This window comes from Typopeltis vanoorti, chromosome 5 (assembly GCF_054136105.1).
Source record: "Typopeltis vanoorti isolate ZY-2024b chromosome 5, IOZ_Tvanoo_1.0, whole genome shotgun sequence".
In the NCBI taxonomy this organism is placed as follows: domain Eukaryota; kingdom Metazoa; phylum Arthropoda; class Arachnida; order Uropygi; family Thelyphonidae; genus Typopeltis; species Typopeltis vanoorti.
Genome location: NC_143553.1, coordinates 129779172 through 129797711, shown reverse-complemented (window position 1 = coordinate 129797711; position 18540 = coordinate 129779172). Strand labels below are relative to the sequence as shown.

The following is an 18540-nucleotide window of genomic DNA, read 5'->3' as shown; positions in this document are numbered from 1 at the left end:
TACTCCATACTTCCAAGGATATCTTTTTCTCCTGTTTTCATGTCACCTTTATCATCTCTAACTCCTTTTACAGCACTCTTTCTTTTATTTCTAAGCTTCTTCAACAACCTCCAGAATATTTTGCCCCCTTCTTGATATTTATTTTCTATGTTCTTGCCAAAGTCCTCCCATGACTTTTGTTTAACCAGTTTTACACAGTGTTCAGCTTTCTTACATTTGTCTCTGTATTCTCTAAGAGCACAAACTGACTTATTTACCAGGAAATTTTGATATGCTTTCTCCTTTTCCTTCACTGCAACTCACCTATGCATAAGGGGAAGGTATAGAATAATTAGAAAGGATAAGGCCATGATTGCAAACTGAGATCTCTACAGACGCTATATATATTTAATGAATTTAGGTAGCTGTTAGAACTCTGGGAAAGTTTCTCTATGCAAGAATTCTTCTGTCCTAGGATTCTGACTGGCGCAGCTGGAACAAACAAATCTGTCAGAATTCGAAAAGGAGATGGCCCCAGAGAGATAGACTGGAGATCTCATTCTTAGTTGGCACAAGAGGGGATAATAGTAACATACACTTAAAGAAAAACCACGAAGTAACAACTGTAAACAACTTTCTTATGCTCTTATATAGAGCTATTATGCAAAGTTCCGGTGGCAAAGCATTGCCTTTGTTTTTGACATTGAAACAGTAAATACAGTCACCATAGACATTAATATTTAGCACAATATACACAGAAATAAACAAGGTTATTTACAGTTTCATGAGACTTGACCTCTGTAAAAATCGATGTAAAGCACTTTGGTATTTTAAAGCTACATTGAGTTTTACACTAGCTACGATCTAGAGACTATAACTTATTTTTTTCAAACTTTACAGAAGTGCCATGAATATACTGGATGATGATGGATTTATGGTAGGCTATATTGGAGGAAGGGGATTTTTTTTAAAATTTATTTATTCTAGTCATTGACTAAGAAAACACTGAAATAATGTCCTCCACCACTAAATCACATACCGTGTAGAGTATGTGGTTCAGTGGTGGAGTGCATTATCATCAGAGCATATCAATTTTAATCTGTTGACTAATGTTTTTATTATTATGCCACTGTTGGTGGATGTAATCTACCTGTGTGTGGTTTTCTATATATGACAAATAGCAAGATTCCATCACACTGTTCTGTAATGAAGGTATCTTGGTCAGGCAGACCATTGTTTTCTTTTTTAAAAGTGACATGGTCCTAGGATGTTGGCTCTTCAAATGTGTTAGGCATTCAGAATATCTAAGTAACACAGCCAAGTGGAGAGCACTAAAGCATCTGCATATGTTGTAGATGTCCTAGATTATTGCTGTTATTTTTTAAATTTGTGTAAATTTGAACTTGTGTGTTTATAACTGTTTCATTTGTTAATACAATTATATAGGAAGAGACAGGAGTACTGTCTAGGCCAAGTTTAGAGTCTCACTCCCTCTGTGTGTGTGTGTGTGATGGTAGTGAGGAAGGTTGTACCTACGAGTTGTTCATCCCTACTTCATGCTCCAACTCTATAAATTTTCCGAACATTCTGGCATTAAAGCATAAAAAATTAGTGTTTGTGGAACAAGAAAAAAATAATAAAAATTCAAAACATATCAAAAATAAACAATAAAAATATACCAAAAACCCCCCACAAAACTTAAACACTTTCACTTAGACTTTACAACATAAATCATGTGCACAACAACTTATAAACATCCAAACCCGATCTGTTATTTACCAATGAACCGTGACTACCAGATTCCTTTGCTACTACTACTACAGATCATCTAAGGAATCATAATTTCAAAAGCTAATTAAAAATATAATTATTTATAAATAATAAAATAATATTGCCATAGCATCCACTTCATATTACAAAACAGTTCTCTGTCACAGGTCGCACTTAATGAGATTATAGAGAAGCTGCTACACATCGTCAGTGTAAACATTCAACAGAGATGGAGATGCTTTTAAAGATGAGCCTTAAGTTTTTATTCAGTACATTATAATTGACAAGAAATATTACATTCCTGTATTCATCCTTAAATATGAGTAAATAAACTTTGCACATCAAATACTTTTGCAACTATATAGAGAGCAGTAAGTATATATAAATTTGCCTTATGTATCCCATAATGTATAGAACACTCCTTTCTAGAGCGTCCATAATGATGAGTTATGGTGGGTCACTACTCAAACTAGTCTTCTTTTACTGAGCACTCATCAATGGAAGCTATATCTGTAGAGATAGTGAGAGCTGATGAAACAATAGATATATTTCTTTATGCAAGTAGCATAATCCATAAATACTGTGGATAAGGTAAAAGAGCCATGGAGCTAAGTCCGGTGAGTAAGGCGGATGGTCCAACAGTGGATCTTCTTATTAGCCAGATACTGCTTTACAGACAGTGCACTGTGGGCTGGAGCGTTGTCCTGATGGAGAATCCAAGCATTGTTCTTCCACAGATCGGGAAGAACAATGCTAGGATTCTCTTCTTCCTCACTTGTTCTCACAGCTTGGCCAGAACCTCAAGGTAATAATGTTGGTTAACTGTTTGACCTTTTGGTACCTATTCAATCAATACCATGCCATTGATATAATAATAATAATAATAATAATAATAATAAAAAAATCAGCATTGCCTTCAGTTTTGACTTGCTCATTCTTGCTTTTTTCATTCTCGGTGACGGAGTTTTCCAGTGCATCGATTGTCTCTTTGTTTCTGGATTTAGCTCCATGAGACTTTTACCTTTTTCTAAAGTTGAAATTATGCATTGAAGGGCATCCATTTTCAATCAGTGGATGAAGTAAAGTAGAGAACGGCAGCGCTACTGAAGCAGATAACATCTGATGACTTGCAGCACTGCTTCCAACAAGGGAAAATTTGTATGCAACAGTGTATAGATAGAGGAGGGGAGTATGTTGAAGGGGATAACAATTAAGTTGTACAATTGTAATAATAAACCATATTTTTGCAACCAGTCTCATTATTTAATAGCCACACCTCGTATACTAATAACCTAGTTGTACAGATATTTCACTTGCAAAATTTTGTTTGCCCACATCCGCTTAAAATAATGATGAGAACAAAAATAAAATTTCAGGTATGGTAGAATTTATATTACCTCCCAGTATAAAAAAAAAAAAAAAAAAAAAAAAAAAAAAAAAAAAAAAAATCACACATATTGTTATTCAATGTCTGAATAACTTACATATTAAAGGCTTAATCTCAATGGATTCTTGGATTTTATATAAGTAACAACATATACCAATTACATCAGTTTGACTACCTTTGACTATCCAGATCATCTCTTTGTCGTTTTACAGTAGGTGTGACAACTTGAGTTTGGGTAGCATTGAGACCTGCAACTGGTACGGAAGAGCTTGCAGGAGAAACAATGACTGAAGTTGTTGGTGAAATTGCTTCTGTTTCTTCATGTTCACCTTAAAAAAAAAAAAAAAAAAAAAAAAAAAAAAAAAAAAATCTTATCATTGCTTTTGTTTAATTTCATATTCATATTAGTTTAACTTTTTTTTACTTCCCCAAATGGATAATTCAACGAATTAATATGAACGGACAACTTAGATTTGCCAAGTTTTAGTGCAGAATAACAAGGAGCTATCTAAGAGATAAGTTTAGGTGTTAAAGGTTATAATTTATTTTTAATGGTATTAATAACATCAACTACTGTATTTTATAAAAAAGATGTTTATTAACTGCTTATATTTCGCTGAATTTCAAATCAGCATCTTAAGTCCTAATTTGGTGCCCTTTAATCTAAAAAAAATAAATAAATAAAATAAATTACAGCTATGTGAAAGTCGCTCTTAAGATAATTCTCCCAAATTTTTGGCAAATTAATGCAACCATATTTGTTCAGGTTAGAATTCTTCATAGCCATCGTTGACTCAAAAAAATAATCTTTCCAATCTGTAACAACTTCTAAATAGCACATTAGTTTTCTTCCATCTAATCTTGTATGAAGGGGGGGGGGTGTCCAAAGTGTGGCCTGCCAGTCCTGACTTGCCATAATAATGGTAGTGAATGTTAACAGCTGTTCCTGTCTGCCCATAGTAAGCCAAATCAGTCACACGGAACTTCATATACTCCAGGGTATGCAAGAAGGTGAAGTTTGATAGAATTACAGCTCAAGCAATTAAGGCTATGGTGGAGGTCATGCATAAATATTTGCTTATTAAGGGCAAATAATCATGAAGGGGGGGGGGGATTTAAGGGACCCAGATGGGGGGGGTGCACATTAAGGAAGGAAATGCAATTTATGCATATCTAAAACAGCATGTGACAGAAAGGACATGATTTCAAGAAAATGTTGAATCTGGTGATGGCATCAGAGAATTTCTGTCAGTAACCAAGGTAAGCAGTTTGTCTCCAACTGACAGGTGTTTGAAGTCTTGATCTGAAAAGTAAATGACCATGGGTTACAAAGTTTTCTTGACAGGCATAATGAGGACATAATATCAGTTACTAAAAGACTTTTATTGAGTTGATGTCAAAAAAATTTTCAGAACATAAATGGATGAGAGAAAACAAGAGGTCACATTGGAAGGTGCATAGATGTTTAGTTAACATAAGCATAAAGACCAGATTTTTTGTGTGAAGAGTACTGAATGAGCAGAATGGGAAAATGCTGTCATGAATGCTTTTCTTCTTCATCAGTCATTTTCTGTCTGCTGCTGGACAAAAGCCTATCCAAAAGTCCTCTAGTCATTCCCATTTTGTGCTTATCTATGTTAATGAGTTCCAGCCATTTCTTTAATCTCATCTTCCTCCCACCATCTCTTTGGTCTTCCTGTAGCTCTCTTTCCATCTCTGTTATACCATTCAGATAGCCGTCCATTTTTAGGTGTTACTTCTTACATCCTGCCCATTGCCATTTGGATCTTTTAATGACTATTATATTGTCTCTCACCCTAGCCTGAGCTCTGGCTCGAGTACTGTGCAAGAAAAGTGCAGTAATCGGGCCAGATCTCAGAGTATCTACAATGGCAATACACAGTATTGATCTATCCATATTCCTCTGAGCGATCCTCAACTTGTTGGTCAATTTTTTAGTCAGAATCCACGTCTCACTTTGATATGTCATGACTAGATATATACAATTGTTGAATAATTTTCTTTTAAGGAAGATTGGGATGTTTCCTTTGAGTGCTTCACAGTGTTTATCACAGGCTATCCAACCAAGTTGAATTCTTGAATAGGGAACATTCCACAGATCACTCATCACCTAGGTTGCTTGCTTCTGAATCCTCTTCACCTCTTCCTCATTCCCAAGAAACCGAGGAGACCAGACCTAAGCACAGTAATCCAGATGTGGACATATCAAGGCATTATAAAAAGGATAACAACTTCCTTATCTCTACTTGAATAGCAAAGTAATTCAATGAGCTATCTTGACAACTATAGGAATGCCCTCCAAACTTCAACTCCCTGTCTTCTACCCCCCACCCCCCTAAATTCATCTATTTCCTGGAGTACAATTCAATCAATGTGGTACACAACTTGTAATCTATTTATTCCAAAATGTATAACTTGACTTTCCACATTAAATTGACAACCATTATCTTTTGCCCACAGTGGCAGCCTATTTATATCATCCTGCAGTCTCCACATTGCCTTGATTAACTATTATTCTATCCAATTTTGCATCATCAGCAAACAATCACATACTTCCCTTGAGAGTACTTCCTATACCATTTATGTACAAAGTGAACAGTAGTGGTCCTAGCACAAAATCTTGCAGCAGTCCATTAGTTACCTGCTTTCTTCTTCATTCATCTCCTTCAAACACAATGCAGTTCATATAAAAAATCAAAAACACATGAAAGAAAGAGAAAACATTTGTTATTCGAAATATGATACCTTGGCATCTATACAGGCTTTAGCATAGTCATACAGTTTTTGGAGAGACACACAAAATTCTGCTTGTTTGATTTTATTTAATTTATCAGTTAAAGCTTTTTAGATGAATGGAACATCTGCAAAATTGGTGACCTTACTGCTTCATTTTCAACTTGGGAGAATAGAAAATAGTCCAGGCGGGATAAATCTAGTGAGTAAGGAGGATAATAAAGGATTGGGACACTTTTGTGTGTCAAAAAGCGACACACATTTGCAGCTTTGTGAGCAGGCAATGCAACACAAAAAAATCCCTTCTGGTAAGAATTCTTTGTACACCTTGCCTTAAGAGTCCAAAAAATTGTCCAACATTGTTTGGATAAGTGACTTTGGAATCTCAATTTCTTCAGTATGGGAGCTGTCTCATTCAGAACTGTCATTCTGTTTTGAGTAGGTGCATTATTATAAGTGAAACACCAACCCTCATCTCCCATAATGATGATGTCAAAGAAATTTTCATCTGCACCTGGCATTGATATAAAGGCCTTACAAGATGTGACTTGATCTTTTCTTTGCTCAGCTATTAATGCACGTGGAAAACAATGCACATAAAACTTGGTCTTTCCCAAATCTGAATTCAGAATGCAAAGAATGACACTCTTGGGGATGTTTGAAGGCTCCAATATAATCGGTGATATGATTTAATGATCATCCTTCACTAATGTAGTGACAGCAGCAATGTTTTCCTGATTTCAAGTTGATGTAGAATAGCCACTTCTCTTATAATCTTCTACCAACTCTCTTCCATCATGGAATCGCAAATACCACCTAAAGACATTAGATTTCTTCAGAGCCTCATTTTTGCATGCTTTTTGCATCATTTCTAGGGTTTCTGTAGCAGAAAGACCCACTTTAAAATAAAATTTAATCACAATTTACTGTTCACTTTTCCTATCCATGACATACAAAGAAAAAGCACTTTACACTGCACCTGCTACCAAACATAAACTAATTTGACTCGCTGGGGTGTAGACATTAGACAGGATTACTTGCTTAGTGTGTCTGCTGATAGATCACTCCAGTACTCTAAGCACAACAAATCAATTCCTAAAAGTTATGGACTGAACTATGTATACTAGTTTTTGGTATCTGTCCATCAGCCATCCTCATATCTATATAACCAGCATCATAACCATCAACATTTGTTCTAATTTGTGTAACAGAGTTCTATGTGGTATTCAGTCAATGCCTTTTGAAAAATACAGCAAAATCATCATGTAGCCATTCCCCTTACCCAACTCAGCTGTCACTCAGCAAATTACTAAAACATGACCGAACCTTCACACAGCCATTGTCCCTCATAGAATATCATTCTTTTTCAAAAATCCTGAATTCACTCTTTGAGCACTTCCAGCACTTTTACCACAGCTTCTGAGATACTGATTGGTCTATAATTGCTGCTGCTGTAGGCTTAGAGCCTCCCATATGCAAATGAATTATTTTGCACTCGTTTCACTTCCTTGGGACTCTACTAGAGCTGAGAGTTAAAGGGCCTAGTCAGTCATTGACAGTTTCCTTGCACATTCTCATAAAATGAGAGCTGATATCCCATCTAATCACATGGCTGTATCTAAAGTGAGATGCTGCAATATCCTAAGAACTTACCACTGTTTTCATATCAGTTCTTCCTTTTACATATGTCATAACAGTATCCTCACTTGGAGGATACAATCCTGCAAAGTAGTTATTCAGTAGCTCAACTATTTTATTTGCTTCTGTTACCCACAAAGGGGATAGACATAGACCATCGGATCTGTTTAAGTTAGGACAGTAAAGTAAAGTTTCACACATTTCTTCATAAAGCCACTCTATGAAGAAACAACTTTCATGAAGAACTAGTCTTATTCCAATGAACTACATTTGGTATTGATCACATGCTCAGAACCAATGAGTAGGTCTAGGTGAAATGTTATCAAAAATACATTGTTGAAAGGGTTCCATGAAGAAGTTGGTGAGTAGGAGAAATAGCACTGCCCATGGCAGTTCATTTGATTTGTTGATATAATTTGTTTTTAAAGAATATAACCAGAATGTATTACAAAATCTGGAAATTCATGATGAAGTAATTCAATGGTGTCACATAAAGGAGTATTAGTAAACAAGGATACAACATCTAAACTAATTATAATATCTGAAGCTTCCAAATAAAGATCAGAAATTTTATTTTTAAAATCCAAATTATTTTTTATATAAGTAGAAGTTCTTATTCTTCTAGTTAGCAAGTAGCAAGTAAATTAGATAAGAATTTAGAAATTTTGTAAGTGGGACACCCTATATGGTCTATGATTAGCCGTAATGGAATACTTGGAGAAACCATACAATCTAGGTGGAGACAAAAGAAGGTTTTAAGCTTTTTCTTTTGATCATTATTCCAAACAGAAACATTATTGATAAAATAATTAAGTCTGTTTAGTTGACTACAGGTAGGATCAGATGTGAGGGGCCTGTAAGTCGAATAGCATCGAAGAAACAGACATTTTTTTTTAATATTCTTTTCTATCTTGAACAACAGCAGCCTTTTCCTTGTCAGCCTTAGTAATAATTAAACTGTTATTATTCTTCAGTGATTTCAGTGCTTAAAATTCAGAGAAAGAGAGATTAGTATGCAGAGGCTTGACACTAAAAATAATTTTTGCACTTTTGAAACAGGTCGTGTTAGCAGTTTTTGAGATAAGGAGTGAAGACCTCTCTATTTATACCATGAAAAAAAGTCCATAAGGGATACCTTATTGGGAGAGACAGTGAAATCACATTATTTTGATAAACAAAAAGTTCATCCTTTGTTAGTGGATGGCCAGAAACATTGATGACTAGTCCATCCGTATCACACACATTATGAGTACTGGTTCTAGAATAGCTTACAAACAAAATAAAAGAAGTTTATAGATCTCATAAAGCTCACTGGATTTATATAAAGGCTAGTAGTTCACTTTTAAATTATCAACTCTACGAAGCTAAAAAAATTTTAGCCCTCTTAAACATATTGTTTATATCAAGAACTCTAGAGAATCTGTATTAGTGGCTCATATTTTTAATACTATTTTATGCATTTCATCAACTACATACCTACATTATAACTAAGATAAAAAGCCAAACAGCTATTTTTTTTTTTTAACATACCTACATGTTTTTAATGCTTCTTGTGATAATTTAAAGGGTATGCCACTCTAGAACAAGTACTCATATTTAAACGTAGGTTTCTGTGGTTAAGCAGTTCTGTAGGTAGTTTTCAGTATTGAGACCACATATTAATATAAAGAGTTTATTAAAAATAAACAATTAAAAACCCGACAAGTTTCATGTGTTGTAAGACTTACATCATCAGGGGATAAGGGTACATAAACATTTTACACAACAAAAGCTTATTGACAATTAATTACACACATTAGATGTTTTTAATAACTTCACAACTGTTAAATAATTGAGAAACCAGAACAGAAATGATATATTCGTTACTGTATGTGTGCTATATCCTAGGTCAGTGGCAGCTGTGAAGGTAACCATGAACCTGAACAGTTTGGACTTGCAGAACATACTACCAACACTAAACAGAGTTCATTGGAACAAGACATGAGTTCTTCATAAAAGTCAGTTCCTCATAGAATAGCTTTAGAAAGAAATGTGTGAAACTTAACTTCACTTTCCTAACTTAAAGAGATCCAATGGTCTACGTCTATCCCCTTTATGGGAGATAGTAGTTTTTAAATAAGCTAATTTTTCCTAACTTTATTTTGTCTGAATATATATTTAAATAAGTTAGGAAATTATTTAACCTTTTAGAGTTATCTTACATCAGCTACTTAGGCAGCACTTTTTAGAATTGTCTGTTAATGCTTAACTGCCATTCTGTGATCTCGTACTGATTATGCCTATGTGCAAATTCTATCTAATTAAGTTATTTACGTGAGTTTTAAAGCACCAGAATATGCAGCACTGTCAGAGTGCCTGAATATCTTTTTTGAGGGTACACATCAGGATTTGATGATGTTACTTAAGAAACTAGAATTGTCAAATAAATATAGACATTTATAATGTAATTATGGAAAAAGTAATTAAGCATTAATAGTGGATTTCCATAACACATGGCAGAAAAGCTCAATTGATACCATTATTTAACTTGTGTATGGTTATGCATGTTAATAAAAGAACTTTTGATGGTTTAGGATTGCATCAATAATCATCAGAGAGTTTAGTCAAAATATGTGAATGCTTGCTTGATATTCTGCATTCTTATTCAAATTACTTTGCTTATCTAGTTATCTTTATCCATAAAAATGACTGTTACTATTAGGGAAAATACTGGATTAAATTTTCTAAATTTTTCACTTTTGTGTTGTTAAGCCATCAAAGTCCTCTATTAACACATGAGAGCTCAGTTAAGATATCTATATCTTCAATAAAAGAGTCAGATTATTTCAATACATAGTTGAAATATTTTACTTGCCTGATTCTTCAATTCGTGGACTGACGAGAGCAGTTACAGGAGTAGTAGTAGAAGCTGGTTTTAGTACTGGTCCCAACTGGGAATCTGACTGTGCAATAGGTTCAGCTTCATTGGATCCTAACAAAACCCAACTTTTCATTTCAACTCTCTGAACTTAATAGCTCAGTTTAATATGAAAATTTTATTTATTTATTTAATAAATATAATTTATAAGTGTCTATCCCTCATGTTATTTTTTTAGGTAGATACTACAAATGGAAACAAGATCTGAAACCTTGACAATCTGACTCACTACTACAGCATGCCAGTTGGACAGACTTATTCTCTGACTGTTTTCCTGAACATATAATCAGTAATCATTTCAATAAACTGGTAATAAAAATAAGATTTTCACAAGCATTAAACTCTGTGTAAAATTTCAAAATAGAATATCAATACGAATTAACTTTGGATTTTTTTCACTGCAAGGCATATATAGTATATAGGGAATAAAATAGAATAGCAGAGAACATTAGGATATTTGGCAACAAAACTCTGGTTGCTTTCTGTTAAAAAAACAGTTTCTATGCTTCATGGATAAATGAGAAATTGAATATCTTCATTCCAGCAGCACTTACATTCTTTCATATTCAGAGTGTGAAGGAAATAAAAAGTCTAAAAGTCTCTACCTGTATGTATGTATGTATAAGGGGGACCGGAAAGTAATCAATTATTTTTAATAGGTAATTTTTAGCCGATTGTTTTTTCTTAAATAAGACATAAATTATTAACTTTGATTTTTATTTAAATATTAGCATTACTTTTCTATTTAAAAAATCTGATTTATTTTTTTTCATTTTAATTATTTTTTTTAATATGGCAGACTTCAAAGATGACACCATTTACGTAATTGTATGCTGTTTTTGTTTCACCAAGGAAAGAATGCTACCGAGGCTACCAAAATCATTTGCTCAATTCATGGAGACGTATTGAAGGTTAATAAATGTCAGCGATAGTTTAGGAGATTTGCAGAAAAAAATTTGATCTCTCTGATTGTCCTCGATCTGGAAGACCTCTAGCTCTAGATGATAATGCTCTTAAGACTCTCGTTGAATCAGATCCAAAACAAACCATACAAGAATTAGCAGAGAAACTTAATTCATCATGGTCAACTGTCCAAGAGCACTTACATAAGAGTGGCAAAGTTCTTAAACATGTGTATGGATACCGCATGAACTGTCAGAAAACAATAAAGCACAGAGACAGGCGATTTGCAATTCATGGAGGAGATAGTACGCATAAACAAATTGATGAAATGAGTGGAAGGAGGGTAATTATTATGGGGGATTTCAACTATGGTAACATTGATTGGAAGGAGGAGAGGACACATGTGAGGAAGGAAATGGATTTTATTCAATTATTAAGGGATAACTATCTGAGACAGCATGTAATTGAAAATACTAGGGGTGTGAAAGTGCTTGACCTGGCAATAGCATCTGAGAATTTGAATGTAATGAATATGACCATGATGCCACCTATTGGTGAGCGTGATCATAAGGTCTTGACCTGGGAGGTGGCTAAAGGTGTGGAATTTTCAATTAAGACAGGGTATATGTGGAATTACCATGTTGGCAAGTATGACAAGCTTAAGAGATTGCTTGGATCAGTGTCATGGCATGTACAACTGAAGACTGGATGTCGATAGAGCATGAGAAGTGGTCAAGGAGCATTTGCAGGAGGTTATGGATGATTGTATATCTAGGGTCCGATAGTAAAACAAGTAGGGGATAAATGGATGAATAACACCATTAATCTTGAGCTGCAAAAAAAGAAACTGTGGAGGGAATTTAAAGAAAGAGGTGACCTGCAGGCACACGAATGGTAAAAAGTGCAGACCAGAAGGGTAACGAGTGTGGTAAAAAAAGCAAAAGCAGATTATGAAAGGAAACTAGCTTTGCAAGCTAAAGAGAATCCCAAACAGTTCTTTCAATATGCTGCAAGAAAAAAAAAAAACTGTACACGGCAAAATGATTTTAAGGAATGACGATGGTAAGGAGGTCACTGAATCAGTTGATATAGTGGAGGAACTGAGCGAGCACTTTGCAAAAGTATATCATCCAGGTGGTGACATTGAAAAAATGAAGGAACCATTAGTTTATACGGAAATTGTGATGAATGAAGTGGAGGTGAATAGCCTATTACAGAACCTTAATGTGAATACATATGTGGGATTGGATGGTATACCGGCACGGGTCTTGCATGAAGCAGCTAAAGAATTATCAGTGCCCTTGACCACGTTGTTTAATCTGGGTCTCGGGTCCGGTTTAGTCCCGAAGGTGTGGAAAGAGGGGAGAATAGTTCCAGTGCATAAAGGAGCATCCAAGACTACGGTTGCAAATTACCGTCCAATCAGCATATCAGGAGTCGTTGTCAAGGTCTTGGAGAAAGTAGTCAAGGGAAAAATACAGGAATGGATTGATGAAAATGAGATACTGTACAGGGAAGACAGCATAGCTTTGTGAAGGGTAGATCATGCCTCAGTAACTTGCTCAAGTTTTATAACAAAGTGACGGCTGAACTGGATAAGGGTAATGGGTTTACAGTGATACTGCTGGACTTGGCTAAGGCATTTGATAGGATACCAAATGGAATTCTAATCCGTAAACTACAACACATGGGAATGGATATAGGGTTGGTGAGATGGATAGGTGGGTGGTTGATGGAGAGAGATATCAAAGAGTAGTTTATTCAGGAGTAGAGTCCAAAAGACTGCCTGTGACTAGTGGTATGCTGCAGGGTTCTGTTCTTGGACCACTGCTGTTTAATTTGTTCATTAACGATATAGGGAAGGATCTAAGAGGAACAGTTCATCTGTTCGCTGATGATGCAAAGTTGGGTAGGGCAATAGTGAATGCAGAAGATGTCAAAATCTTGCAGGACGACTTGAATAGATTGGAGTTCTGGGATAAGGAGAAAGGATGTCAATTTAATGTGACAAAATGTAGGGTTGTGCATTTTGGGGTGAAAAGATTAGCAGCAGTATACCACATTGGTGGAACTGTACTCCAGGAGATTGATGAGGCCATGGACTTGGGAGTGTTCGTGGATAGGGAGATGAAGTTTAGGGGATACATTGCAAAAGTAGTTAAATCTGCTCATCAACTCACTTGGTTATTGAAAAATACCTTGACGAGCAGAGACAAACAAGTTATTGTACCTCTGTATACCGAGCCTTGATAAGGCCTCATCTCGACTACTGTGCCCAGATTTGGTCACCTCGGTTCCTTCTTGATGGGGAGGAGGTGGAGAGGATCCAGAGGCGAGTGACTAAGATGATAGCAGGTCTATGGAATGAACCATATGAGAACAGGTTGAAGATTTGTGGGTTGCAGAAATTAGTTGATAGGCGGAAAAGGGGAGATATGATTGAGACATTCAAATTGCTGAAGGGTTTCTATAGGATTAATTCAGAGGATGTTTTTGTGATCAGGACTGGTGGTGGGAGAACTAAGGGACACCTATGGAAGCTGGGCAAGAGTGTGTGGTTAGCAGGGGTGTTAGAGCTAGGTTCTTTACTTTTAGAGTGGTAAATGAGTGGAATAAGCTGCCAGATTCTGTTGTGGGTGCTATGACAGCAAGTGAGTTCAAGGCAAGGTATGACAGATACTGTGAGAATGTCATATAGTTGTGTGGACATGATGTTTAGGGCCTCCCTCGATGAGTCTAAGGACTCCCTGGAGTCGCCCGTAATAATAGTAATAATTGTTGACCAGACAACATAATGACCCCTTTTTGGAATGAGTCATAACTGGTGACAAAAAATAAGTGCTGTATAAGAATAATAAACGCAAAAAAACAGTGGCTTTCTCCAAATCAAACTCCAATTCCAACACCTAAAGATGGACATATTGTGTTTGGTGGGATATTCATGGAATTATTCATTACGAACTCATGGAACAAGGTAAGACTATCGCAGCAGCCATCTACTGTGAACAATTAGAGCGACTATATCAAGTTGTTAATCTAACGTCCTGCACTTGTCAATCGAAAAGGGGTAATTTTGTAGCAAGATAATGCAAAAACCACATTCTGCAAGAATGACTCAAGAAAAAATTAGGCAGTTAGGATAGGAACTTCTACCATATCCTCCATATTCGCTGGATATTGCCCCTGGTCCCTATCACTTATTCAGGTTCTTAGAACACAGCATAAGAAATAAAACCTTCCGTCTGCAAGATGATGTCCAAAGGAGTTTGATATCATTTTTTGCCTCCAAAGAAAAAACTTTTTTCAAAAAAGGAATTCTAAACTGAGTAGGTCATTGGAATAAGGTTATAATTAATGATGGCGATTATAGAATTGAATAATGTTAATTTAATAAAATTTATATTAAAAATGTTGTTCAAAAAATCGATTACTTTCCGGTCCCCCTTATATATATATTACTGTGAACATGGCAACTTACTCTATACTCATCCACAGTTTTCCAGATAATGCAGACCTGTAAGCACCATCTTTGAGTTGAATAAAATTCATGAGCAGTGTTCCTGGGTTGAAAAAATTTCAGAATAAAGAGCAAAGAAAACATATTGAAACTTCTTCATATATAACTTCAAAAGAAAATATAGTAAAAATTGACTCCACATATGATGTCAGGTCCACTCATAAAAGGTTATAAATCTATTCTACATTTTAGTATAATGGGTGAGTAAGAAAAGATATAAGAAAGAAACTAATAAAAATTCACTGAAGAAACAAATAAACTATACCAATAGGCTTAAGAATATCTTTTGAGCGAGAGAAATCTGATTAATGAAAAGAGCTACATAGTTCAGAAGAATGTGGTGTCAATCTCATGGACAAAACTTATATACGCCTGCCAGACTACATTTAATGGTTTTGGAGTTATCATAGATGTGTGGAGAAAGTGTTGTTTAGTGAGAGTTTATAAGTGCAAAACCAGGGAAACTAGAGATATTAGGGAGGATGCAATCAAGCATGTACCTGGTAAATCCCTGTGATAAATGAGAGTGCATACAGAAACAATTATGCAATGCTGAATGTAATTTCACAGGTTTATGACTAGAATGTTCGTAATGACATTACACAGGGTAATTGTGGGTACATAGTGAGGTTGAAATGCATGTACCTGAATGCAAGAAGTATCAGGAATAACAGAAAGCAGATTTTGAAACTCATCAGCTCAACTTGGCCAAACATTATAGGCATCAGTGAGACCTGATTGACAGAAATTGACATAGTTACAGGGATTGAATGTAAAGGGTATTATATTTTCAGGGAGGATAGAAGGAATAGGACAAAAGGTGGGGTATTGCTGATGATAGCTGAAGAATTACAAAAAAGTTAAAGAGGATTTCAGGTCAGGGTATTGGTTCATTTGAGGATGTCTGGTGTGAGACAGAGGCTTGGTAGCACCCAACAATATATTGTTGGCTGCTACTATAGGCCTTTGGGTGCAAAGGAAGATGTGAACCCCATTTATTGGCAGATTAGCACAATGAAGGCAGACCAAACAATTATTATGGGAGACATAGACTGGTGGGCAGGAAGGGAGGGGGGCATGGAAAGATGGAAGTGGAATTTATACAGTTGCTAAGGGATAATTACATGAAACAGAATGCTACAGAGGAGACAAGGGATTGGAGAGAGTGATCTGATAATAGCATTACTTGAGAAGTAACAGAGAAAGACTGTCAGTAGTGCATGGGAAGTGGTCAGAGAAAGTTTCGGAGAAGCAGTATTAGACTGCATACCTAAGGTCAGGAGGATAAACCAAGTAAGAATTAAGTGAATGGGTAGAGATATAAAGATGTAAAACACTGTGGCGGGATAGAGAAAAAGTTTATTAGGATACTCATGAGCAGTACAATGTGCTAGCAAGAAGGGTGACTAGTTTGGTAAGAAAATCCAAATCGCATTATGAGAGAAAATTAGCTAAGCAGACCAAAGTAACCTTAAAAGAGTTTTTTTATAGATGTTGTTAGGTACCAAGTAAGACAAAAAAATTACTATGGGAGGATGACTGTAAACAGTGCTTGTGGAAGGAAGGTGACAGAGGCAAACGAAATAGTCGAGTTGCTGAGTGATCATTTTGCAAAGGCGTGTCATCCACAGCATATTAAAAAATATGAATGTGAAAACAGCAGTGGGACTGAATGACATGTCAGCCTGTGTACTGTGTGAATATGCAAGAGAATTGGCATTATCCCTGATGAAGTTGTTCAATATAAGTCTTAGCTCCGGCAGGGTTCCAGGGAAGTAAAAAGAGGGTAAGTTAGTTCCTTGCATAAAGGTGCACCCTGTTGGGTATCTACCTGGATACTGAACAAATGAGGATGGGCTGGCAATTTGGGATTTAGCCGACCAAATTGTATTCTTATTGGCTTAAACCAATATAGAAAATGATGGTACAACATGACAAAATTTCATGCTGGCTGGGGCATCGCCCAGTTAAACAAGGCCCCCCGTTGTTTTTGCCAGGGAACCAGGGTGAACAGCAAAAAGTCAGCTACTGGAACAAATCTGAAAGCACACCCCAACTCAACATCACCAGGGTAAAAGATCGGTACTATCAACATAAGAAGCCTGAATGACAAAGAAATGGAGCTAGCTGAGGAATTAGATAAGTACCAGATCGATATAATTGGGGTGACTGAAACAAAAAAGACAAAAACTGGTGAGATCTTTCTGAACAATAAATACATAAAGTTATATTCAGGAAATGACAATCAAGGAAAAGAAGGAGTAGCAATAGTATTCAACACAAAATACGAGGCTAATCTTCTTGAATGGCAGTCAGTCTCAAGAAGAGTAATGTGGGCAAATATGAGAATGGGGAACTGGACAATGAGATTTATTTGTACCTATGGTCCCACAGAAGGTTCTACTAAGGTAGAAGTGGAGGAATTTTTTGAGGCTTTAGAAAAAACAACTGACACAATGAAAAATGAAAAGTTGGTCCTTGTTGGGGATCTAAATAGCAGAGTAGGAAATGATTGTGAGACATACAAAAATATTTTGGGAAAATTTGGAGAAAAGAGCAAAGCTAATAATGGCAAATATCTGTTGGATTTCTGCTCAGGACATGGACTAACACCATGTTCCAACATAAAAATGTGCACAAATTCACATGGGGAGAAGAGGCAAGGAATAAGAAAAGTCTCATTGACTATGTTATTGTTGATAGTGATGTTTTCTCTATGGTGCAGGACACCAGAGTGTACAGAGAATTTGAAATTGGAAGTGATCACTATTTAGTCTTGAGCAGGATAAAATTGAATTTCATATTGAAAAAAATAACATGTAAGAAAGTTTTGAAGCGAACAAAAGTTGAGCATCTCTCAGATGTGAACTGTAGACTAAAATACACAAAGATTATTGAAGAAAAAATGAAAGAGTTTGAGAACAGGAAACAAACCTTGGAGATTCAGTGGAAACCTTGAAGAAAACCCTGATTGATTCAGCTAGAGAGGCATGTGGTGAAGTTGTCTGCAAGGATAGAAAAATCAGAACTCCATGGTGGACACAGGAAGTCAAAGAGGCAGTGAAGGAAAAGAAGAAAGCATATCAAAAGTTCCTGGCAAATAAGTCAGCTTTTGCTCTTGGAGAATACAGAGACAAATGTAAAAAAGCAAAATACTGTGTAAAACTAGCTAAACAAAAGTCATGGGAGGACTTTGGCAAGAATATAGAAAATAAATATCAAGAAAGTGGCAAAATATTCTGGAGGTTGTTGAAGAAGCTTAGGAATGGAGGAAAGAGTGCTGTAAAAGGAGTTAGAGATGATAAAGGCGACATGAAAACAGGGGAAAAAGATATCCTTGAAGTATGGAGTAATTACTTTGAAAAACTGCTAAATGAAACAAGCAGTGATGACAGCACAGTGGTAAAAAACACTCAACATGCATACAGTCAGGAATATATATCCATACTTGAAGTAGAAAAAGCCATCAAAGGCTTGAAATGTGGAAAGGCAGCAGGAGTAGATGATATGCGACCAGAAATGCTGAAGTATGGTGGTATTAAAGGCTCACAGTGGCTGCACTGCATAGTTCAGAAAGCCTGGACAGAGGGACGAATTCCCGATGATTGGAGTAGAGCTCTAATAGTACCCATATATAAAAAAGGGAAATAAAACTGAAAGTGAGAATTACAGAGG

General features: G+C 35.9%; 1 protein-coding gene across 3 annotated transcripts in view; it reads right to left on the bottom strand.

The window, feature by feature from the left end:
- Positions 1 to 18540, bottom strand: part of LOC150106811 (nucleoprotein TPR-like) — an 826699-nt gene that overhangs the window by 185028 nt on the left and 623131 nt on the right. For all 3 annotated transcript variants that reach the window (XM_090393327.1, XM_090393328.1, XM_090393329.1), the window contains exons 41-42: positions 10383 to 10499; positions 3312 to 3465 (exon numbers count right to left, since the gene is read on the bottom strand). In XM_090393327.1, coding sequence (XP_090249453.1) covers positions 3312 to 3465; positions 10383 to 10499 — 271 coding nt within the window. The remainder of the gene's footprint in view (positions 1 to 3311; positions 3466 to 10382; positions 10500 to 18540) is intronic.